The sequence below is a fragment of the Bicyclus anynana genome, chromosome Z (assembly GCF_947172395.1).
Source record: "Bicyclus anynana chromosome Z, ilBicAnyn1.1, whole genome shotgun sequence".
In the NCBI taxonomy this organism is placed as follows: Eukaryota; Metazoa; Arthropoda; class Insecta; order Lepidoptera; family Nymphalidae; genus Bicyclus; species Bicyclus anynana.
The window spans coordinates 17,751,147-17,777,133 of record NC_069110.1 but is presented as its reverse complement, the minus strand read 5'-3'; the positions used below and the strand labels follow the sequence as shown (position 1 = coordinate 17,777,133).

The following is a 25,987-nucleotide window of genomic DNA, read 5'->3' as shown; positions in this document are numbered from 1 at the left end:
GAGTTTGTGATGTTGTAAGGGTAATCTCTAGATCTAACTAAATCGATTTTAAAGGAGAACCGGCAAAAATATATGGGAGCCAATAACAACATGCGATATATTATTGGATAGGTTTTACAAACAAAAATATTATTTTGAAGACAATAGATTGAACTTATTAATGATAATAGTAAATACCACGCGATTATACAAGTTACCTAAAATACAAGAAAATGCGTAGTAAATGTCACCCCTACTTATGAGTTTAAGTGTGTTTTAAGCCATTCAATAATACAGTTATTGCTATAAAAAAAAACGCTGAATTAATTCTAAAGCCTTCAACCATTACGATTGCCAAGATGTTGGCAACATTCCCATTTCGATGGCCAATATAATTCTTTCGCTAAGTATTTTTTTATTTGGCAGTTACTTGTAAGTAAAAGTCGACAACTTGTGGATTCTGTTTTGCAAGATGGGAACGTATCTATTTAATAAAGTATTTTACAACTAGCGGACGTCCGCGACTTCGTCCTCGTAAAAGTCGATGTAAGCTTTCAACACCTATTTCACCCTCTTCGAAACATTTTACAAAGATATAAGTCAAAATATAAACAATAGGAAAAAAACCCCGATTTTGAAATACCTATTCTTCATTGGTGCTCCATTCTTATTGGTCATAGCGTGATAATATTATATCCTTTAAAGCCTTCCTCGATAAAGATCTATCTAACACTAAAACAATTTTTCAAATCAGACCTGCAGTTCTTAAGATAAGTGCATTCAAACAAACAAACTCTTGAGATTTATAATATTAGTATAGACTTAATTGTATAAAATACTAGCGGAGGCCCGCGGTTTCGTCTGCGTAAAACTCGATGTAAACTTTCAAAACCCACTATAATAACCCTACCGTACCGTACCCAACCCTACCCCTATCCTGCCCCTACCCTGTCTCTACCCTATCCCTACCCTACCCCTAATCTACCCTACCCCTACCCTACAAGAAGTCTGTCTATAAGTGAAGTGTGTGTTTAGCAGTATTTAGGTAGTTGTCGGTCGGCGAAATTTGACTCTATAATTTGTATCACGCCTATGTTATTGGCTTATGCATTGATGTAGAAACTTATACAATTGTCTTAATTTATTAAGATCTCTGGGGTTAATTAGTTTCTTAAAGTATTTGCCATACCTTTTTTATATGATCAATATTTCCTTTTAAAGAAAATTAAGACTGTGTTAATGAGTATGACAATAGTAAATGGGTTACCGGTTTAGTAGTTTGTTTGTTGTGATTGCAAAATAAAAATAAAAAATAGTCCGATCTATTTTTTGTACCAGGACAGGACAGAATTCATTGACAGAACAACTCATCAGTTTTATGAATTGTGACAAGTTTAAATTGGTCGTAGTTTTAGTTGCTCGTGCAAATCGACCAGTTTGCGGGGACTCCTAACCGAAACGTCAGTGTTCGTGACACGTAATATATCATCTCGGAGTCGCAACTCGCAAATAGAGAATGAAAGCTTTCACACGTCGCCGTCGCCCCGCTCGAGGTTTGTAAACAAACAAACGTCGTTCGCTCTAAGCCACTCATGAATAAAAGCGTACAACCCCACTAATAAACAGGGACAGTCGTGGACAGGGCAGAAATCAGCTTCTTCATATCAAACAAGGAGACGCCCGCGACTACGTCTGCGTGGATGACTTATAATTCGAATTTTGAAGACAAGACTTGTATACTTGTATAACAAAAAAAAACTTAAAGTTCATGTAACAAAAAATACTTAAAAATAAAAAAACTCAAAAACACAAAAATGGTTTACAAGTACGTTGAAGACGTAATGTTAGTGTTTCTGGAAAAACTGCTTAACCAAACAAAATTTAATTAATGCTCTAAACAACGTTAATTAATACAAGAGTAGAAGATATAAATATTTAGAAGTACACTGCCTTCAAAACTAAACTAGATAGAACATACGATAGGAATTAGGTATTTTCTGCATTTTAGTGTGGCACAATTTATGTGATTTTGAAATTAGGACTTAGTAAGATCACAATGCATTTTATGAAATTAAATATCACGTGTCTTAAATGGTGAAGGAAAACATCGTGAAATCTGCACACACACATCTGAACATTTTCTTAATTCTCTGCGTGTGTGAAGTCTGCCAATCCGCATTGGGCCAGCGTGGTGGACTATTGGCCTAACCCCTCTCATTCTGACAGCAGATTCGAGCTCAGCAGTGAGCCGAATATAGGTTGATAATGGAGACTACAATATCATAAGTTATGTTTAACTGACTTACTGTAACTGAATTTTCAGATACCACAAGAAAAATGACAATACTCGGAACTGTTCCAAATTTTCCATTTAAAGCAAATTGTGTTTGTGTTTATGATATCTTGTATGGGGCGATACGGCCATTAATTGCACGCTGGCAACAAAATCCAGTGTTTTATTCTTGTGTGAACTCGTGTAGCCACCCCCTAAATCCGTCCCCATCCAATAAATGTTAATTTTTGTCGCGAGCACGCACTCCTCAAACAAAAATATTAATCCGGGCGGCCTTAATGGAAATCGAGTGCGTACAGACAAACAGCAGTGAAACTTGGAAGTGTCGCTGGCCTGTTGTTTGGAGGAGCAATAAATTGCAACGTCGCTTGTAGTGCAGCTGAGTGCACTGCGGGGAGCGGCCCTCCGCTGAGGCTAACTTTGGGGTCCCGATTCTGATATGAAATCCAAACAAATCAAACTATTTATCTCTATAACCTTATTTAAATTTAAATTCATTTATTCAAAGCTAGGTAAGCCCATTAATCATTTACTTGACAAATGATAAAGATTATAATAGGTACATATAATAAAAGTCCCTACAAAAGGCCTATGCCCTGCAGTGGACGTCCATCGGCTGATATGATGATGATGATATCCAAAGAGTTCAAACTCTCACCTTATTTATAAATTCATTTATTGAAAGCTAGGTAAGCCCATTAACTATTTACTTAAGAAATGATGAATATGATAATATTATAATACACGTGATAAAATTGAAGATGTAAATTAAAATAATAATAAAAAATACAGCTACCCCCATTCATACGAGAGTTCTTTTAACAGACGTTAGAAAAGCGTTCAAATATAGTATGAAGTTAAATTAAGGTCTATTAATTACCAACTCCCAAAATTGAAAACGCAAAACTGCTCAAATAAAGCGTTTTGACAACGCTGTCGTGTGAACATATACTTGGGAATGAATTTGTTGTATTTGAACGCTTTTTTAACGTCCGTTAAAAAAACTCTCGTGTGAATGTGGGTTTAGATTGATTCAAAGATATGAAATTATTGAAACGCAAATAAATAACGATAAATCTTATTAATTGTCTAATCGCGATTTATTAATTTATTATTTCGCGATTATTTAATGTCGTTAAGCTTATAATATGTATTACTTTTAATAAAAATATTTCTAACAAACTTGGAAAAAAGGATCGAAATAGAATACTTAGGTAGGTGCATGAAACATAGAACAATGGAAATTCATTTTAGTTTAGGTCAAAAATATCTCTACATATATAAAAATGCCCAGAACCCTTTTGTCCTCGATTTGAGCTCGCACTTTTATATTTTCCTATTTTGGTCCCCTTCGTCCCTAGCGATGACTAAAGGGGAAAACCACTCGACGCGCCGAGCTTGCCATTTCCACGCTAGCCGCGGGATGGTCCTTTGCATATCCGGAGATGGGTGATGGGTGATGTGCATTTGATGGGCGCGCAGTGTGCTTGGGTGTGAGGGATACAAATTAAAAAGCTTTTAAGTGCAGAGTCCCTTGAGCATGGATTTGATATGTTAGGTATATCTTGGGCTTAAAATAGTCCCATCTATTATAATTTGAATTTAGAATATTTGAATTATTAGTTTTGACATGAAATGCATCTAATGATTAGAATTAAAATTAGGGAAAGTAACCACTACACTTATTTCAACAACAAAGTAGCACCTATATATGAATAGAATTATATGTACCTATCTAGTTTTTGAAAAATAAATCAAAAGATAACTTTCTACTTGAAGATTTCTGGAAAACTGATAAACTGATATTTTTGGATATGAAAATCACTTTTTCAAACTGCATCGTGGACACATAAAACGAAGGAGCTTATTATGAGGATATCAAATATATTTCTTTTTGAATTTTGAAATATTTTTTTTTGCCGAAAGTATTAAATCGAAAATTTTGAAAATAATTCTGAAGTTAGCTTTCTCTTAAAGATTTTCGGAAAACTTTAATCTCTACATTTTTAAAATAATGGTCACTTTTAGGGGCGACATGGAAATATTTTATAATTACAATTTTAGATAACAGCCTTCGAAACCATCTTTACGTTTTATTAGACCCATACTCTTCCATTACGAGAAAACAAAACAAAACAAAGAAACAAACCAGTCAACATCAAGCTAAATAAGCCTAACTAATTGATTGACAGCAAATTTCATATATGAGATTATCAAATCAGCACCGCATATAGAATACCCAATTAAAACACAAAATGCGCAATTGGCTGCTAACCTGGAAAAGTCAAAATCATTAGCAACGATATCACAATCTGTTATCAATGTAAACAAAGTAAACGAAACAATTTGTACAGAAATTACAGTAATGAACACGTTGGACGTATCGCGTAGCATAAATACATTACGGAATCATCCAATTGCCGCTTATCTCCCGTTGCGGGCCTTTATTACATTAATACAATGAAAATTAAAACAATTTGCCGGATGGATATCTTCGCGCCGAGTATCGGTGGCGTCCCTATTTATCCCTAGCGAAGGGCAGGCGGATAACCCCACTTTAACATCGCTGCACGGCTGATGGGTACTGAATATTCAGTATTACAGATATATATATTCAGTATATTCTGAATATATATATATATATATTCAGTATATACATCTTATATACATTACATTATATATATACCTTAATTTAAACATAATTATAATTTTGATGACTTGTTTGAGTTCCTTTCAAATTTAATACCAGTATATTTCGATCTAGTATATTGAAAACGGTAACTAATGCCGGCAAAATCACGTAACTAAACCAAAATGATTCCGTATTCCGTTAATAATGATACATTATTAATCTGTTAAGAGTATATGGATTGAATAAGCGTGCTGTCATCTGTCACTGCATGTTCATTAACCATCTACTAAGATGAAGTTAAACTTGTTATTAAGAAGCTTGGACACAATATTGACGCTATATGGAGATATCCTAGCGATAACTCCAAGTGTTTGAGTACTTAATTTAAATATCCTTTTATATGCACCAGACAATGTGCCCGTTTTCTGCGCAACTAAGTAAATTGATAATGATTAATAATTTATAAGAATAATTTACCCCAACTGTACTGTATACCGTTGCAAATGCAGTAAACGTCTTGTATATTATGCACATACAATACATTCACAATAAACCAAAGAAGTTGCACATGTTTTGAAATTCTATATCATTCTCTTTATTTGCGATTCCACATCCTGTTGTAGCATCAATATGTAATGTGACCGATTTATACAGAGACGTCACAGTACCCGTCAGTCGTGAATCGGATAATAAAAGCTAGGAGCAGTCAGCATTAAGCGGAATAAAGTGAATGAAGCCGAGCGGTCGCGCCCCCCGCGCCTCTGAATCTCATTACGCGGACCCTACGCCCAGAAAGCCACTTTACAACGGAAAATGGTATTATGATAATACTTAGAGCCTTATAAAATTTTGCTGAATAAACATTTTCTGTGAAATTGCACAATAACACCCATTTTTTACGAATCGAGGATAAGCGAGTCGGTTTAATTTCATTGCAGTTGTAAAATTTTGTTAAATTATAACAACGTGCTCCGTCTGGCTCGGAATATTGCAGAACTGGAACGATGGAAACAATTTTTTTAATAATTTTTTAAAATACAGTGTACTAAATAAATAGATGCCTAAGTAATACCTACTCGTAAGAACCTATGTACTGTTTTAACGTGGCACGTGAACACACATACACATAGAAATTATGCCCCCTTAGCCAAGTGGCATGGCGATTCTCTTTCAGCGATCGCTAACGCTTCGAAAATTATGGGAATGACATTTGCTATCGATAGGTCACGTGATCAAGATCTGTCAATCCGATACATTTTTCTAGTTTTCGAAGCGTTAGCGATCGTAGAAAGAGAATCGATGTGCTATTTGGCTAGGTATAGTCTATGAATCGCAAAATCTCTTAAAATTACATACCTACCTACTGATGTAATTTTCGACACACATTTACATAAACACTCTGCGTTGATGTGCACCTTCAGCTGGCCTATTCAGTATTTTGTTCTTTATTATCAACTTATTAAAATAAACATCAAACCAATTGACAAAATACCATCAACATACTGTATGATATCCACCAGTAGGCACCGGATGACATTTTGTTACATGGAATCTCAATTTCGTATACGTCAAATATTGTGAATTAGCCTGCTGGATGGTTAAATTAATTAATGACTTACTATAATAATTTCAATTTTTTTTAGAACGAATAAGGAACTCAAGCTAACTTATCCTAATAACTATACAAATCATGCCCACGTGGAATGGTGGCAAGAATACTGGCTGCATTTCCGCGCTGGATAATACCTAATGCTTAACTACATATCAAAATCTCAAAACTCAAATTGAATGTTTAATAATATTTAAGACCTACCTGATAACGGTAGTTCGCTGAATATATTTACTTGAACAGGAGGCAAGGAGTGGAGCGAGGTTGACCATTAATTGTGTGGGTCCCGCATTCCGGCGAGACGAGCGCGAATGGCGCAGCCACGGGGGTGTCGGGAAATGCGAAATAAATGCCCGGCTTAAACACTCGTACCTACGTAAGGGATCGCGTCGCCCGCGGCGGGGGAGGCGCCCCAAAGTGGTATTTTCACTTCGCTAATCGGATAACCACTTAACGAACGGGTCAATGCGCGTCGGACGTATTTTCACATGACTTTCACGAAGGGTAGCGTAGATACCGCATCTTACGAGCGGAAACTTACGGCCACTGTGTAACGGTCAGCTCTATGGCGTATCGATATTGAATAAGCTCACTGTAAGCTCTCTTTTATCGCTGTGACTGCTGTAACGATATATTACTTAGGATACGTAGACAACATTGGATTTTTAAACTCACAAAGCGTTAAACAAGACGACATTAATGCTAATAATGAAGATACATTTATAGAGCACCTCTTTGTAGATGTCTCTATTCAGTACGATTGTATATTTTTATAAGATTTCGTATCTCTACTCATTTACATTTTTTTTATTATGGGTAACTATGGCTGTGCGTTTGTGATTGTCCTCAAACTGGTTGGAAATCTCGAGAAGTTGTAAGTTTGCAGTAACTATTTATTTTCATGGAAATAAAAGGTAATTGTAATTAATAGAACCAATTCATATTTTTTCTATGCCTAGTTCTAATTCTCGAAAATTCCCACAAGTTGAAGGACGCTGCTGTCATTGTATGGATTCCACTTGCTGTTTAAATTTGTATCATGACTTGGAATACGATTATCTTTACAGATGAGGAAAGGAAGGGGGACGAGCTTCTCCAGGGCATGCACAGTCAACTACTCGGCTACGGGATAAAGGAGGAGTCCAAGCGAGGGACTTCAGACTGCGGCGTGCCGATACCAGCGTCGAAGCCCAAGATTTGGTCTTTAGCAGACACCGCGGCATGTAAAACGCCGCCACCGGCCGCGCAGCCGTGGCCTCAGCATGGATACGGGCCAGGGCCGGAGCGGTCGGTGTCTGACGGTGGTGCAAACGGGTTCGCACTACCTGCGACGGCGGCCGCGAGTCCAGCGAGCGGGTCGTATGGGAGATACGGCGGTTTCCCCGGACAGTACAACCAGCATCCGTGCGTGCATCCAGCGGCGTTCCCCGACGTTCAGACTGACACTCCGCCACAAACTCCGCCCAACATGAAGGTGCCCAGCGTGGCCAACCCGCTGGGCAGCGGCGGCGGCTCCGGCTATTGTTTCCCTCGGCACCAGCAGTCGCCACAGCGGGACCCCTACCACAACCCTCACCATGCGAACAACCATCAACCCAACCAGCACCACAACGAGGGTTCGGCCGCCTTTAAACCGTTCTACAAAAGGTGAATACTGCATATTCTATACTATGTTTAAACATTATAAGTAGTAGACGGTAGAGCTCTTTGTGACGGACAGACAGATTCGCTCGAGGAAGCAATACCATAGGGATATTGCTTCCTCGAGCGAGCTGTCATGTGTTCCCCCAAACTCTTCGAGCAACGGCAGTGCAACATCACTTTCCAACGTTTCTAAGAAGAAAGTCAAATTCAGTTTTTCGTAAAATGTCCCAAGGCTCGAACATAGAGAAAGCCTCATATAATTAGAAGGCTCACAGGCTAATTACTGGACCAAAGAGGAAAGAGAAGAATAAAATGACTTTTTATTAATTAAGGACGCCCGCGACTTCGTCCGTTTTCGTCCGTCGTCGTTCGGTTCTCTTTAATCCAGCCCTTACATTAAGTATCGCTGTAAAAATGGAGTAACTTCTCCCGTTTTCCCAACGTTTCCCTTCACTGCTCTGCTCCTATTGATTCTAGCATGATGAAAAGTATACTATAACCTGCCCAGGAGTGTGAAGAATAATTGTACCATGTTTCGTTAAAATCCGTCGAGTAGTTTTTGTTTCTATAACGAACATACAGACAGACTGACAGACAAAAATTTTACTGATTGCATTTTTGGCATCAGTATAGATCACTAATCACCCCCTGATAGTTATTTTGGAAATATATTTCATGAATTGATCTTTTACAGATTTATTGTAAGTATAGGTATAGATAGATAGATAACCGCCTTATTAAATGTCTTAAATTTCTTACGTTTGCTATACTATTACTTAGCCGGTTAAAACAATACCGATGTCCCATCGTATCCCCGAAACCCGAGAGATGAAACATATGCAAATGAGGGGTATCGGAAATGGATGATCGCTGTAAAGATATCGAGGACTAAAACGGTGCCGCATCTTACTCACTTACTAGCTATATAGATTACGTTATATGACGTCTGCCTCGTTTACCCAGTGGTTATAGTCTGTAGCTTCAGACGTAGAGATCCTGGGTTCGAGTCCTAGGTTGGGATGTAAAATATTGAGTTATTTTTTATTTAGTAAGTAAGTTAAGAGTTGCGAAATTCTCGATTGCATTGGTAGTTTCTGTTACCAATTCAGATTAAGATCGGAGGGTGTCAATTCCATGTAATGAGCCTATAAAATAGCCCGATAATAATTTACGAGATGACGTTGATGTTTTTAAATCTCTGACCTTGACTAGGTCATTGAATAGGTATTACTTGACTAAGTAGGATTATAAGTTAAAAACCTCGTAGTCTAAAGTGTTATCGTAATATATCTTGCTTCACACAGCATCACTGAGTTTCACTGAGCATGGTATTGATGGTGGAAACTTCTACGCTACAGAACAGTGGCATGCACAGGGTATTCAACTAGGGTATATACTATACGTACAATTTGTAAAAAATGGAAAATTACTTCTCGTTCGGTTCGTAATTACTCCCCAGGGTAAGCAGTGCATTTTTGCATCTATGTTGTGCTACAGAATGTCCTAAGCAGAAAAAAAAATGCTCTTAAAATTACATCAATTTTACTAAAAATTCTTATTAATGGTTGTTCAATCCACCTTTGAACAATGTATGCAGTGCAAGCGACTATATTGTATGGGCCACTTTCAAAAGAAATATGGTAGACCTTGTCTTGCGGTAGTGTGCGATCAATTTAACTGCGAGAGCTTGAGTGTCATGTTGGTAATTGAAAACAATGGAACGTCGAGTGTCGGAGTGAGGGACGCAGGGCAGGGAGGGTGTAGGGAGGGAGAGATTGCAATCTCGCGTCATTAGTCAGTGTCAGCCAGAATCACAACGCACCTACACGATGACCTGCCCAAATTGGAAATCTTGCGTAGATCTATCATACCGTTCAAATTGCGTTGGCCTACGAAAATTTGAATAAAAATACTTTTTCGCAGCTTTTGTAGATTTCTTTTGAATCGATTTTGTGGCAGACGATCTTCCAAGATATAAGTAATGTAAACACCGCCTGTTCACCTGAATTAAACTTAGCTGGCCACGCGTGTCTTGATTGGTACTTACTTACGTTTCCAATGGTAGGTTTTTTTTTGTACAACGCGTATTATTGGATAAAAAAATCGGTCGCTTCCCTGGTTGAGGTATGAAACATTTGCAAATAAACAATTTAAGCTTACACTATTGTATTTGTTAGATTACGGAGTGAGTTATTCATAATCCGAAGTTAGGAAGTTAGTGGTGTGTGTCTCGGAGTGCACTTTATGGCGTCCGTTCCGGACATTATCAATAAAACCTGTTAGTGGTCACTCGTATGAAGCGCTCTTTAAAATAATGATGTACGATAAGTTCATCAATATGCGTTTACATCAAGCAGTAACATAAATATCAACTGTTAGATGTACGTTAGATCTTAAAGATCTTGCGTCCTTTACGATCCAGACAATGACATGACGACCGACAATGCTTCCCGGGTAACACAATCATAAGCAACACACGTCTTCGCCGGCGAAGACGAGGTCCCCGATATCTAACGTCACCCGGACGTGGATTTTCAAACTCACGATCTCGGGGGCATCCGGACTGATTCACTCAGATCACGGGTACACCCTCCCGAATGGCCCTCTAAGCCGAGGTCCGAGTCTCATAGGAGACGCCTTTAGAGAGTCATTCCGTCCTCTATCTTTATTTCTCATCAGGCGATGCTTCTACGCTCGCCCAAACCCCCCCCTGACGCCGTAGTGGTCCCACATGGAGCCATCGGCACTTACTCAACACACAAAAAAAAAAAATTAAAGACTTGAAGTTCACGTAAATTAATAACATAACTGCGGTGACATCACTCAGTATCCTAGATCGAGGCAAAAAAGTGTGAACGGGAATCCTTGAAGCTCCCATTATGTTCAAGCCGCGGCGCATATTTCCGAGAGCCGTAGAAGCATTTCTTCGAACGCCACCGCGGCACCCGCCTGCCGCTCTGCTTACAATAAATCCAGCAGGCGACGTCGCCTCACACGGAGTCACCGCCAAGAATTCTGTTTTAGCCGAACGCTCACAAATTCACATCTACCAAACCTTTTGTATTATTTTCTTTTTCACGCCTTTTTGCCCAGCGAATTCCTTGACGCGAAAATAACTCGCTTATCGCGGCATTCTTTTAAAGGAGCCCCAAAAAGAATGGCCAGAGATGGACGCTCCTCGTTTTTGACTTAAATACCTTACCCGTATCGCTTTTTATTTAGCCAAAGTAATATTACTACCACACCAAATACTCCAATGGTGCATACGTTTTAGCCAAATTAACGAAGAACGCACACATTACACAATAGTGTCAATAACAGTGATCTGGCAATTGTAACAATCAATGATTATGACTATGGTTGTAAAACTCTTTAAAAGGTAACACAACGTCCTCAAGTCTCTTTTAGTTATTAAAAACAATTACACTAAATATATCGATACTAATCATACAACCACTCTCAATTACAATAGCACAAAGCTCACTGCTGTCTTCAAATCGAAGTTAGGGGTATTGTATCGAATAGATTACCTGTCATGACCCACTGCCGTCACCGGGCGACGCCAGTCTCCACAGTTACAGTGCAGTCTGATGCCACAGTCGGAATTATTACAAAGCCGTATTCATGACGAGCGATCACGGCGGATTGTGGGCCTTCGATTCGTAATCCGGGCACACCTAGCTCTGTTACCATTCACTGGCTCATTTGAATAATACAAAGCGGGAATTGTTCTTATGACAAAAAACCTTAATTTACGAACGTACAATAGTATAGCCGGTGGCGTCGCGTCGGCGCACGGCAGTCGAGAGATAACTCGCGGCCGTGCGTAGGCGCAGGCTCAATGGGGCCTCTTCATTCACAATATTACACTGCCTCCACATTAAAGCCGCTTTAATACTCTTTTTATTTCCCAGCGCCCTAATCTTCCCCCTTATCTCCCGGTGCTCGGGTCCTTCTCCGCTTCATTCAGTCGGCGAACCAGTTCGACTTCTTTTTTCATTGACGCCGTGTACAAAGTTTAGATGACCGCGGGCGAGGTCAAATTTTTATTTCTTTCACATTTCGGTTTTCCGGTCCGGGCGATTCGTTAATAAATTCTCAGATAATGAGACTGAACGTTTCGTCACCTCGTCTCGATTGGTTTGTGTTTTGTACCTTTTTGGGCCGTTGTGTGAACGCGGCGGGCGGCGGGGGAGGGGGACGCACAGGCCCCGGTCGGCAATGGCGCGCCGGGCGACACCGAGATAGAATCGAATCGGGACGGACCTTGTTTTTTCGGTAATTTAAATACCGCTATTCTTTTTAGGGGACCCTACTCTGTTTAAAATGTGGCATCGTTCGGAAGCGTTATTAAAATTTTTATTGGATTTTGATTGTCCTGCCCATAACACAATAGCTTCTAGTTCAACAATTCACATTGTACATGGAAATGTCATAAAATGTTACTTGTCAAAACGGAAAGAGATATCACAAACATTTTATATGATTGGGAGGAGACCAAACTGTCAAATAAAAACGGGTTAAACGATCGGTGCATGCCTACTTATTGCCTTTTTATTGTTGCAGGTAAAGCAAGTGGGTCCTGGGTTGCGGCACCTTCAACTAGGAACTTCTAGAGACTTCTGAGAGATCACATTGGCGTAGTGTTTCACTCATCGAGTCAAGAAAATTGGAGGAAGGGCGAGCGAGTCATCCTAGGGCTATACGCACATCGCCTAAATTTCAATTTCACTGACATGACAATCGTGACGTGGAGCCGAGATCGTTGCAGTGACATTTAAATCGTGTCGTGACGTCAAAATTTTAATGCAATTACGGTTTTAATGTCGTTGACAATGATTTAGTCTGGTTACAACATCTCTGGCTGATCTGGCCTGCTGTCGCTCTAACATATGATGTATATTTAATTTCGTAATCTTTTGGTTATTTAGAATAATTTGAAATTCCTAAATTTAAAAGCACAGACTATAAAAATGTAATATAATAAAAAAAAGATCCATTAATTTGTACTTAAATGAGTATCATGTGATTCGTAGGCACTTACAGCTGTCGTCTTGGTACTTAAATCATGTATGGAAAAGTTGCTCAGTATTTTTATAGTTATTAAGTATATTCGTTAAATAAATAACTATCCAAATTACTTATATACGACCCAAACGCAATTAATAATTAATTATGTGTTAAATTAAACAATTAAAATAGCCATTGGTTTTAGTGAATTTATTGTAAAGTAGCCTTTACCCGCGTCTTCACTTCATTAGAAATAAGGGCGTTTAATGCCTTAAGACACCGTTACATTTTTGGAATGAAAAGTACTATCACAATTAATTACGTACCACAAACAACCAGCACTGACTCGTAATAAATCAGCAGATACACTGACATAATGACATAGATATAGAACAAAACCTTAAGGTTTTTACCATATGCTACTAGCGCCATCTAGTATTTAGTTTTAATGAAGTTGGATACTAAATACTAAAAGCACCTATACAGAAAAAAGTTAATTAACATACACAATTTCATAAATAAGTACCTACTGTGATCAGTCGCTCGACTATTAGCTGAATTTTACATAGCACAGGATGTTTCACAATCGTGGCTTAGTTGAAGTCTTATGTCAGCCACTGACGATCAAGTAATCTCACATGCCTGCAGCGCTAACGGCTTGACGCCCGCTAAAACTAATCGCGTGTTTGTCGCGATAGGCATGACATCATGCCGAGTTTTATCGGACGTTTTACTTTTTTATTACTGTTTTTAATAAAACGATAGTTTGGATATCAATAAAAATGAATAACATCACCACAAATAGCAAAACAAGACACAGATTTTTAAGAAACTCCACATATTTAGGAACCTGAATATGAATAGTTCCTCGGTTAAGAGGTAGGACTTAACACCGGAAGGTCACGGGTTCGAACCCCAACCGTTGGAATTTCTTGAGTATTTACGACTAGTTGGTGGGGAAACGGAACATTCAAAAGGTACTAACTTCTAGATGGCGTTATATAAAAGCACTACATTTACAAAATTTGTTTCTTTTGATTTTTATACCGGAATATTTTTTCTGGTTCAGTTAGTACTAAACAAACAATTTTATTAAATGTATAGATTTAATTTATATGATAATCAATAGATTATTGTATTATTATTATAGTTTACTGTGTATTTAGTTCTTCCAAACAAAATCGAAGTGTAATAACTATTGATCCTTCCGGAACGAAGTGACCTAATACATTTTTCTATGAAAATCGATTATTGTAAAACATTTTATGTTTTTAAATCGTCACGATTTTTATATCTTACATCTAAAGCGCCTATATGTGCAAAAACTTGCTTCATTTCTATGTATAAAAGTACAGCTTTCTTATTGATCGTCAGTTTTTTTTTCATATTATCGTGTAATTAATGCACCGTCATAATTATTCATTAGCTTTTTGGTTGACTATGTTATGACACTTCGGAAGATTGTTATAATTCGTAGTGTTTAGATGTAACTACGTACCGAGCGTGTATTTAATGCCTAAAGGAGGGTCGAATGAAGCATGTAGTTATAATGGTAATAATTTATTATATAAAAAAAAACTTCTACTAATTGTTTAAAACCTAATCCCGACATCTCTGTTTCAAAACTATGATGCGATCTATGCGGCTGATATTCTTATGGAAGTTTTCTATGAACAAAATCCAGAAAACGCTGAATATAATAATTGTTTGAGCATTTTGAGACCTTCTGTGGCGTAATTGTGTAAAGATTTACATCACGGTGAACCTATGGTCGATTATCAGCACAGGTAAATGTAACATTTTATATTTTTCAACAAATCAAACCAGGTTTAGTTTGGTGCAGATTTGATCTTGGCTAGTTACCACCCTACCCGCCAAAGACTTACGCCATTTAACTTAGCGTTCCAGTACTGAGCCATTAAGAGGTATACATCTAATAAATTTATAACCTTTTTAAGTTAGCATAATACTATCAGACTGCATTATTTGTCAACAAAACATAGTCTACGGTTTGGTTGTTGAATAAATTAAAAAGAAACATTTCAATTACGCCTTTATTCAAATGAAATAAGATCAAAAATTCAGCCAAAATTAATTCGAAGATCGCAGTGCAATAATGACGAGTTTTGGAATAGAAAGGCAGGGAATAGGTCCCTCGTCGTTGCGGCCCCCATCTTGAGACCCGTCTTTGCCCTAACGTTTTATTTGTTAAGCCTTTATCAATAATATTCTTCCATTCAGTTATTGTTGTTGTCATTGTAAATAGGCGGAGATTTGTAGATTTTCTATTATTTAGTTTCACATCGAGTGTACAAAGTAATTAACTACTAATTAAATAATTTCATTTCCAACGATGGAACGCGTCGATTATAAATATATTGTTTAAAAAGTATTATTAGAAATATACTGTAAATAAATTTATTCTGAATATTAACTATATTATTTTATTTTATAAATATTAATATCGATCGCAGAATCAGTTTACAAACGTATCGGTAAGTATTTGTGAATAAAAAAAAAGTAAATATATTTCGATGTTAAATAAGTCACGTGGGTATTCATAAGGCACGTTTGAAATATACAATTAGCAGATTAGCACACGAGTAACCTTTGATGTAATGTCAGCCACTGACGATCAAGTAATCTCACAATCTCAACGGCGTGACATCATGCCGATCGCCATAACGAAAGTTTTGTGGCCGATTCGATACCAGTTTACTAAAAAATGCTTTGTATCTTCTGGGGATTTTCATATGAACATGCGTTTAAAACAAAGGTTGCTAGTGCGCTAATCTGCTAATCGCACTAAGTTTTCGTGTAAACTAAAACCCGGATTAATATAATGCTTTATTTACATTTCATTAAATGCGATAATTGTCTATCATTAACATGAAATAGTAGAATCATTTTAAACATTATTTAATTTAATAATCATGTTTATACTATAATCTGTGGTTCACATTAAAAGCACTACGAGATAGGAGTTAGTTCTAAGAATAGTCAATTTATGTAAAAAAGGCAGTAAAGTAATTTGTTGCTATTGTTCCTACAAAATAGTACACTTTGAAAACGAATTATCTCTCATTTGAGTATTTAAATTTAGTATGAATTTTGATGAAAAAAATATTCAAGCCTACTCCGAACATCAATGTTGCTTTAGAAATATTTTGCGAAGATAAATATTGGATTAGGTCTTACAAAACAAAAAATAAGTTTGTGATTTTACTTACTATAGCATTTCAAGTTGACATGCCTTGTCCTTTGTTTATGACGTTTGTGTGAGAGATGCGATAACCCGAGTTACTCATAGATTCCGTGGCTATCTCAAACGGTAATAAAAATAGAAATCCATCTTTATGTTAATAAAAAAATCGGTTGTCTGTAAAGACGGTTTACTGATGACAGTAAAAAGTGACAACACCAGAAAATACTGATGGAATGGTGCATTTTTGAAAAGAAAATTTTAACTAACGTATTTTACATAATAAATAAAATACTGTTCGTTTTTCTAAAATATTGTTTAATAATCTTCATAGACCAGAATATATTTTATTTCTTGTAAAAAAAGTTGGCAACCCTACAGCGAGGGAACGACGCATGACGTCATCTTTTTTCGAGTGTGCAGGCTCCATCGAATTACAAGACGTTGTCACGTCAAAAAAATACTGTTATGTGTGTGATTTAGTAAGTTTAATTGTAAACAGTAAACATGGTAACGGCGCGTTTGAGAGGCACTTTATTAGGACGTAGCAACAGGGTTGTCAAGCTTTATGGACCTCGTTACAGTAAAACTGGGGTTGAATTAAGTAATTCAGTAGTTTACTTATTCTTAGATTGTCATTTCCCTTATAGCAGGGATGGCCAACAGGTCGATCGCGACTGTTAGTCCAGTAGATCGTCGCAAGGCAAAAAATATAAATACGTAGACCAGACTGCACAACGTAATCACCAACTCCTTCACGCATTATCTCGTATATTTTTTATAAAAATTATAATATATGATAGTTGACATAGAGAAGAAAAAATTTCAACAATTTGTAAATATCAAGGTTCATTTATGAAAAAACGTCTACCTACCTACAACTTCATTTTTGAGAAGTAAACGACAGAAATTAGGGCAGTGGTAGCAATCTATTGAACCAACTTCTCAAGTCGCTTTAGCGATTTGAGAAGTTGGTTCAATTCATCGGTTTAATGATTCCATTGATCAAAGTTATATCTATGAATTGGCTACTAAAGACGCAATAAGTACTCACATTATGTAATTGGTAGATCGTACAGGGTTTCAATAGTAAACAGGAGATCTTGGGTCTAATCAAGTTGGCCACCCCTGCCTTATAGCATGAAGAGTTAAGAATGGAAATAAAACTGCTATTACAGCTGTATTACTTTACAGTGTAATGTGAGTCCTAAGGGTACCGCAACAAAACGCAGTAACTACAATTTATAACAATTTTTATATTTCTGTTATAAATAGTATGTACTCAGTATTGTTACTTTTTTTAATTCTGTCTTTACTGTTAATTATTTCATTTCTGTAAAAATACATACATGGTTTACAGAAATTAAATAGGTTGATGGCTTAACGCTCAGGATTCTGACTGATGTACGACTCAAAATATTTTATTCAATTTAATTAGAATCTGATTAATTGAAGTGTGCACCTGTGCAATATCTAAAGTTATAAAACAGTTTGATTTTTTTTTCCTTTTTTCGTCAAAAATTGTTATTAATTTTTTTTAACGTTTCACCTGTGTATTTTTTTACCCTTATTATGTTTCAAATCACCATTTCTACGAGTATAAAGGCAACGCTACAAGGTGCAATATGATATCGAAATTACTACAGAGATATAGAAATACATTTTCTTCAAATACATTAAAATCTGTATGAAAATTAAAAAAAAAGTGAGCTGTCCGGAGTTTAGTATGACTGTGAATTCTGAAACAAATATACCGTAAAACTATAAGGCTAGCAAATGAGAGAGTTATTTTTTTAACTCGTTATTTATGTATCTATTTGCTAACAAAAATAAAAAATGAAAATTAGAAAATGAATATTGAAGAGGGATACTAATTTATAGAGTCATAAAAAGCCCGCAACGAGTTTTGTGTTCTAATCATAATATTAAATTACGAAATGTCAGTTTCATTCTTTTGACCCCCGATTTTTGCGTTAAAATGAAAATAGTCACGAGCTCAAAATGAATGAATTATATTGGACTGCATTGACTTGCAGGTTCACAAGCGTCCATACCCTTTTCAAATATAAAACGTATATTTAAAATATTTTCCTTAGTATAAAACAAGAACTTATCATTGCGGGAAAGTAAAAACCTGTATTAGCGAAGGAATTTTCCATTTCTTACAATTTGCAAGTCTAGTGCCTACCCTTAATAAAAACCTTATGCACGCCACCAATGGTATGGAGTATGTCTGGCTATCGCAAGCTCTTTAAGAAACTAGGACCCAGAATGTCATAACTTGTCTTATTAAACATAATTGTATATTCTTAGCTGTCACATGTAAAATCCCTTTATAGCTAATTGTTTTATAGTCACCCATAACATTTGAGGCTTATATGCATTGACCAAACACGACATTGATTATACACGACCAAAGATTTCCTCTTATTTTAAAAGACTTCGTCGGTAAAATTTGATATTTTATCTATAATATCCAGCAATCGATATGTGGAAAAGGGTTTTGAACTGTGTATATTTGGTTGTCTATATCAATGATTGTTTGGTATGAAAATAGATTTTTTCAAAAAATAAACATAACAAACTTCAATGTGACCAAATCGAATACATTCGCTTAATTAATATTATAAAATGTTCTATACAGATATTTATAGAATATGTACCTATTAATTATTATTATAAGTAAAATTATGTAACGATTGTAATTAAATCTTTATTTCAAAAGGATTTCATTTCATTTACCCTTTTAGTTCTAAGCAGTTTGGTACGATTAGATCAATATTCGGTTCTCTGTAGAAACATATACCTAAGGACGATGCCTCAGTAGTTGTTGCAACGGATCAACGCATGAGCCATACCTGTGTTGCGGTGACGCACGACGCACGCACCTAGTCAGTCTCAAAAAATCTTGCAAAACAAACGAGAACTGCCCGTCGTCCGTTGAATGCGACGACTCTACACTTTAATGTGGCATGTAACGACGACGCAACGTAAATCAATACACCAATGGGTCATTGCTGTAAACGGTAAGCATTGATTTATGATGATAATGATGAAATTTTCAAGTATTTGTCTGCTTCGAACCCGGGACCTTGTCGTCAGAATCTCATCAAGAAGCCGCTAGACCATTGAGACATCTTAATATAGCTTACATGAGCAGTGCTTTTAGTTTGAGATAAACTTTTATACAAAATCGTAGTGAGAAGATGACGCTACCTTAGGTACCTTATCTTAAGGGCATAGGCGTTTATAGTGGGGGTCCGGGTAGGCCGTGCCCACCCTAAAATTGTCCAGTGCCCACCCTAGAATTCTGGGCTGTCGATTAAAAATTCTATGATGGACGCCAAAATACAAGATGAGGCCTGTTTCAGAGGCGAACGAATTTTCTATATTGGTGTCGGCTCTGCTCAGCGGCATGACAGGGGCCAGGTCAACCTTAGGAAGTAATAATGGGAAGTAAAATAATCCTAGATACGCCAATGCGTAAAGATCGGTTTTACTATAGAATTTGCGTTAGCTTGTATGTTCTGTGGGTTTTACCACCTTATATGTGTCGGACAGTTTGTCACTATTACTTTAAATCAAATGACAAAAAGCAACATTTCTGAATAAGCTGTTCTACTCTTATAAGAAGGTGACCGGTCTAAGAACATTTCAATTAATATATTTATAGATTTCTTAATTTTATTAGGCAAGTTAACTAGAAACTAATATTATAAAGAGGTAAAGTTTGGCTTGTATGCGTTTACCGACTCTGGAACTAACTCTGGATCTACTATACCGATTTAAAAAAATCTTTTACCAAGAGAAAGCCACGTTACTTAGGATATCTTTATCCCCGTATTCCATCAGTAACGGCAACTACGAAGGCGAAACCGTAGGCGTACTAGTACATCTATAAGAAGAAAGAACTCAATTGAAAAATGATATAAGTTTATGTATTAAGTAAAAAAATTACATATTATTTGTTATAAGTATATTTACTTTGCAATTGTTGTAGCTGCAAGTAAGTACCTACGCATTACATACCTCATTATCAACCCATATTCGGCTCACTGCTGAGATCGAGTCTCCTCTCAGAATGACAGGGGTTAGGCCAATAGTCCACCACGCTGGCCCAATGCGGATTGGCAGACTTCAGACAAGCAAAAAATTAAGAAAATTCTCAGATATGCAGGTTTCCTCACGATGTTTTCCGGTGAAGGAGACTCGTAATATTTAATTTCTTAAAATGCACACAACTCAATACATACCTAAATTATAAAAATCTTCGAGATATTTGGGAACTTTTGGTGTGGATATCATTATTTCTTTTTAGATTCACGTAAGGCGAATGACTAGAAACATTTAACATTAACCATTGGTAGATAACAAAACGTCACTTGAATTACCGATTCATTAGGAAATATTACGTACCGGCTTAATCCCAAATTCCGTCTTTATTAACTATAAAGATTTAGAACAGCGATAAACGGTTCAGATTTCCTCCGATCCTGAGTAATACTCAAACAAAACGGTGAAAAAAACGAACGCCGATAACGACTTTTAACTCTGAGAGGGTTGCTCCCTCTAAACTCCTAAACAATACTTAGGAGTTAATAAAAGAACCACGTTTTTTCGAGAACCCTCAAATAAGCTCCGGAGTTTTTGGTAATTTAGATTAATTAAGGGGAGTTTAATTATAGAGCTATAGAGTAGGTTCTTATAGCTACTTATTGATTAAGAGTTTATGGTTTCTTAACACATTGACAGAACAAAATTTATTATTTAATATATTCGATTCTGAGGCTTATTGGTTGGCTACGGATAAAGACGTCGTAACCAGCTTAATCTAGTGTTTGCCTCTAGGGTTTGGTTAATAGTAATAATAATAAATCTTTATTTATCAAAACTACATTATCACAATTAGTTTGAAGCCCTGCCTCCTGTACTAGTAAATATTGTGTTACAGGAGGCAGTGTCTTCCCATTTTCAATGCTACAATTGGTTGATAAACAATGTAGCTACAATTTTGGTTTAAAAAAAACAATAAACAAATACAAAGAACAAAAGCATGCGAAACTGAAGTAAAATAAAATAAACAAAACAGGAGTGTGTGTGTGTGTGCGTATGTATTTGTATATAAGTGTCTATGTTAAGATAAATTTATAAATATAAAGAAAATGGTTGAACCTTCTAGTCAGAATTATACCAGACCTAGTTTTACTAGCAAACGTTACAACTGTTGTCAATTTTTTTTCCGTCGCAATTTTTTTTTTGACTTAAGTCTTGACCTAAGACTTGAGACTGTTAAGAGTGGGTGCGACAATAATCCAACGGGGCGGGGATCGAACCACCGACCCTCTGTGATGAGTCCTCTTACCGTTGAGCTATTGAGGCTACATTTGATGCTATTCCTACTGTAAAAATGTAAATGTAAATAATATAGACTTTAAAAAAGCGCTTAATGGAAAAAATATAAAACGCAATAGTTGCCCTTACAGTTTTTGAAAGTTTCCCTCTATTTCTCCATCATCAGGTGGACTGACGACATCATGCGAGTCGCAGGGATTCGCTAGATGCAGGCGGCTCAGGATCGTGATGTTTAGAAGGTCCTACAAAAGGCCTACGTCCTGCTGTGGTCGTCCATCGGCTGATTTGATGATGATGACCATCATCAGATCATAACCTGATGACAATAGGATCGCCTCAGGAATACCCTTTCAAGCAAAAAGAATTATTCAAATCGGTCCAGGAGTCTTCGAGTAATCAGGTAACACAATCAGACTCGAATTGAGAACCCCCTCCTTTTTTTGAAGTTGGTTAAAAATTAACATAACATCACCGCTTTTTATGGATAGACTCACGCCAAGTTGATTATTAGAAAAGAAATAAATGAAAACATAGTGTCTCAAATCCCGTTTCCGAGCGCTGCGGTCGGTTAATTAATCTTAATCTTCATGACTTCAGCAAACAATTTTATTGTGACAATCATCCCATCTCGTAAAGGTGAACTATAAAATATATTCGTTTGATTGGCTCCATAGATTAGCCGCTATTTGTGTTGTCGATGTTTATGGCCGGTTTATGAGGACCGGGAGGGGGAGGGGGAGGAGTGTTTATTACGCATTCAATTGGTATTTATGGAATTGATTAAGTAAATCAGTCGTTCTGTTTTGTTTGCCGTGTTTTATTGCGGTTCTGTTGTCTCGTCGGTCTGTACTTATACTTTTATGTTGTAAGAACCTAACCTACCTACCTAGACTAAGAAGTACATCTAGAATAAGGACTTAGATATTTTGAGCGATATTTCTTCATTGACAAAAAAATATTTTTTGACCATTATACCAGTCATCATCATCATTATCAACCCATATTCGGCTCACTGCTGAGCTCGAGTCTCCTTTCAGAATGATAGGGATTAGGCCATTAGTCCACCATGCTGGCCCAATGCCGATTGGCAGACTTCACACACGCAGAAAATTAAAAAAAATTCCCCTGTGTTCAGGGTTCCTCACTATGTTTTCCTTCTCAAAGGTCAAAAAATTTCGTCGTACATAGGAATTGTATAGCTGACTAATTATTTCAAAAATAAACTCAAAATCCTTTAATTCAAGTACCTCGTAAGTAAGTTTACTTACAAACATTTTGAAACCTGTAGAGCCCAGCAAAACACGAAAGTTCAAACAAAAAGAAAGAAAAAAATCTTTCAAAAACAGTCAGGCATACCTATAAGCTTGGCAAATTCTATCGTAACACTTCCTCTGGCCCGCGCGTACGACTTGATACACGCTTTGTCCTCCCCCCCCCCTCCACGTTGCCCGCATATCATGGGAGTGTCATCAACAAACTTGCCATACATGTGTGAATTCCATTGCCTCCAAAATTCAAAATCCTATTAAACAAAACCAAAAGTACCGACTTATGTACCTACTTGAGTCCCCAACAAATGTATTTCAAACCGAATAGGTATATTTTGAAACACTCCCAAACTCAGGCGGATTGGCCACGAAGTTTTAACCGCCTGCCACAACTGGACGCCTCTAGCGGTTAACCTTTAACCCTTCGCCCTTTGAATATTCTATGATTTTATAGCGTTAACCTAAGCTTTATGGTTAACGTTTTATGAGTTTGTAACGGTTTAACCGTATGGGTTTAACTATTCATTCAGTTTCTATAAATGTAAAATGTCTGTGTTTTTTATACAGAAAAGAAACAGAACCTACAGATAGGTATCATAACGTGTAAGTAAGTGGTTTTCGGGAGTAGGTATATCTCTTTTCTATTCATACTCCAATGTATTCTATTTTATCATGATCTCCTTTATGTTATCCCATTTCTATCACTCGTCAACTCATCATCCACTCCTTTTACACAAATGTCCTCTTTCACACACTCCAACCATCTCTTCTTGGCCTTTCTCTCCTCTTATGTCCTTCCATTTGCAATATCTCCTTTCTATTACCTTACCTCTTCAGCCGATAGACGTCCACTACTGGACATAGGCCTCTTGCATGGACCTCCAAGCACAACGGTCTCGAGCATAACATGTCCATGACAACACAGTCACATTACTTTTATTAACCGACTTTAAAAAAGGAAGACATTCTCAATTCGAGTCAATTTTTTTGTTTTGTTTTGTGTGTATATTACTCGATTACTCAAAGACGCCTAGACCGATTTGAATAATTCTTTTTTTACTACTCAACTTTTCTGTCATCGGCGCCACTTTCAGACTTTTTCTTATATTTATTCATTCCATATTTTATCCATTATTGTCACACCACACGTCTATCTCAACATACGCATTTAGTTCGCATGCATTCTTCTTCTATCCGTCCCTTTTACTTTTTTATTGGCGGAAAATAAGATAATAATTATAAGGTGTCACTTAGGACATATGTCATCGCCATAGCTCATCGAAGATGAAGTAGCATTGGGCGGCGTACATAGTACTAAGAGCGGATGGACTATGGGATCCCAAAGTGCTGGAATGGCGACCCTGCACAAGAAAGCGCTGTGTTGATCGACTCCTCATTAGGTGGACTGACGACATCAAGCAAATCGCAGGGATTCACTGGATGCAGGTGGCTTAATAACGTGATGTTTGGAAGTCTTTACAAAAGGCGTATGTCCTGCAGTGGAAGTCCATCGGCTGATATGATGACGATGATGACTTAGGACCTAAAAGTGATATGACTAGACCTTCGCCATATTCAACTGACTTCAAAAAGGAGGAGTTAGAGGAGTTACTTGTCAATAACATTTTTTTTACAGCTCTGACGTATTCTCGAACCAATTTTTAAAGAATATTTGTTTTTTAATATTTCCATTCCCCTCCAATAAGTCGAAAAAGACTGTGTTAAGAGTGGGAACGACAATGGTCAAACGGGTGCGGGATCAAACCCACGACCTCTCGGTGTGAGTCAGGCCCCTTTGACGTTGAGCAATTGACGCAAGTTACATTGAACTGGCCCTATAAAGGTGTTGTAAACAACATTTAAAGGTGTTGTTATTTGATTGATACGCCCAATTATCGAATAATTAGCATCTAAAATGGTCTCGGCTCTTTACAACACTGGCACCTCAAACACCTGTCGCCTAAGGTCTAATCGCCACCAAAGAGTTTCACTTTGCAGTTTATTGTAGAGCGGCTTTTTGAATGTATATCTAATCATATAATTTTATTTACCCTAATAATATCACAAATACGACCAAGGGTCATCATGAGAAAACTGCTTGACGTACAATTGAATTTGGCAGGGAGGTAGTTTATAGTTAATAAACGTCCTCTAAGAACGGAATTTGCGATAGGGCCGCACATATACGTATGAAAAACATTATAATACATAATATGACCTAACACATGAACGAACTGAAAATGGCTGTGGTTAGTCTGTACGCCATAGAAGTAGGTGCGAGAGGATTACCAGCAAAATCTCTCTATAATTTGCTTGCTCCACCCTGCCAAATGCGGATTGACAGACTTCGCACACGTTGAGAATTAAAAAAATTCTCGGCTATGCAGGTTTTCTATATTCCACTGAGCTAACATGTCTCATAAAAGTACAAAGTATTATTTAATAAATACTACTGAGAAATTTCTTCATACGGAATACAGAACACGGAATATCCACGTGGTCATTCCTCATAATGCAAACATGCCGTGAACAAAAATATATTACACATTTCTAATATATTATTGGGGATGCCAAAATCGCCCGGGCGAAATATTATCACGCCCGGGGTCGAAAATGCACCTTGCTAATAAATCACCCGGTGCGTAATATCGCCTCTATATGCATGACCCGTCTCACAAACAGATTTCTTACGATTTATGCTAGATTTATGTTAGGAGGATAGAAAATGCTGAATTATTTGGCTCATTTTACATTCAAAAGTCAGATTATCACTTGACCGACCCTTACAAGACTTACTGTATGTAACAGAATAATTGTTCAAATCAATCTAGCTGTTAGCGTTTTGTTTCTTTTACGACGATATAGTGCGATAATTTTTTTGGCTAATTTTAAATTCATAAGATTATGGCCTGATTGTGATTACCCTTACTCGACTCCATAGCTGACTGAAAGAACTAGAAGGACTAGAAAGCTGAATATTTGGCCTAATTTTATATTC

General features: G+C 37.0%; 1 protein-coding gene across 2 annotated transcripts in view; it reads left to right on the top strand.

Moving 5' to 3' along the window:
• The window catches only part of LOC112045732 (homeobox protein araucan), a 180,508-nt gene extending 161,415 nt beyond the window's left edge, over nt 1-19,093 (top strand). For both annotated transcript variants that reach the window (XM_024082034.2, XM_024082035.2), the window contains exons 5-6: nt 7,581-8,160; nt 12,724-19,093. In XM_024082034.2, the coding sequence (XP_023937802.1) occupies nt 7,581-8,160; nt 12,724-12,727 (584 nt within the window). In that variant the 3' untranslated portion in view covers nt 12,728-19,093. The remainder of the gene's footprint in view (nt 1-7,580; nt 8,161-12,723) is intronic.
• The last annotated feature ends 6,894 nt before the right edge of the window (nt 19,094-25,987 follow it).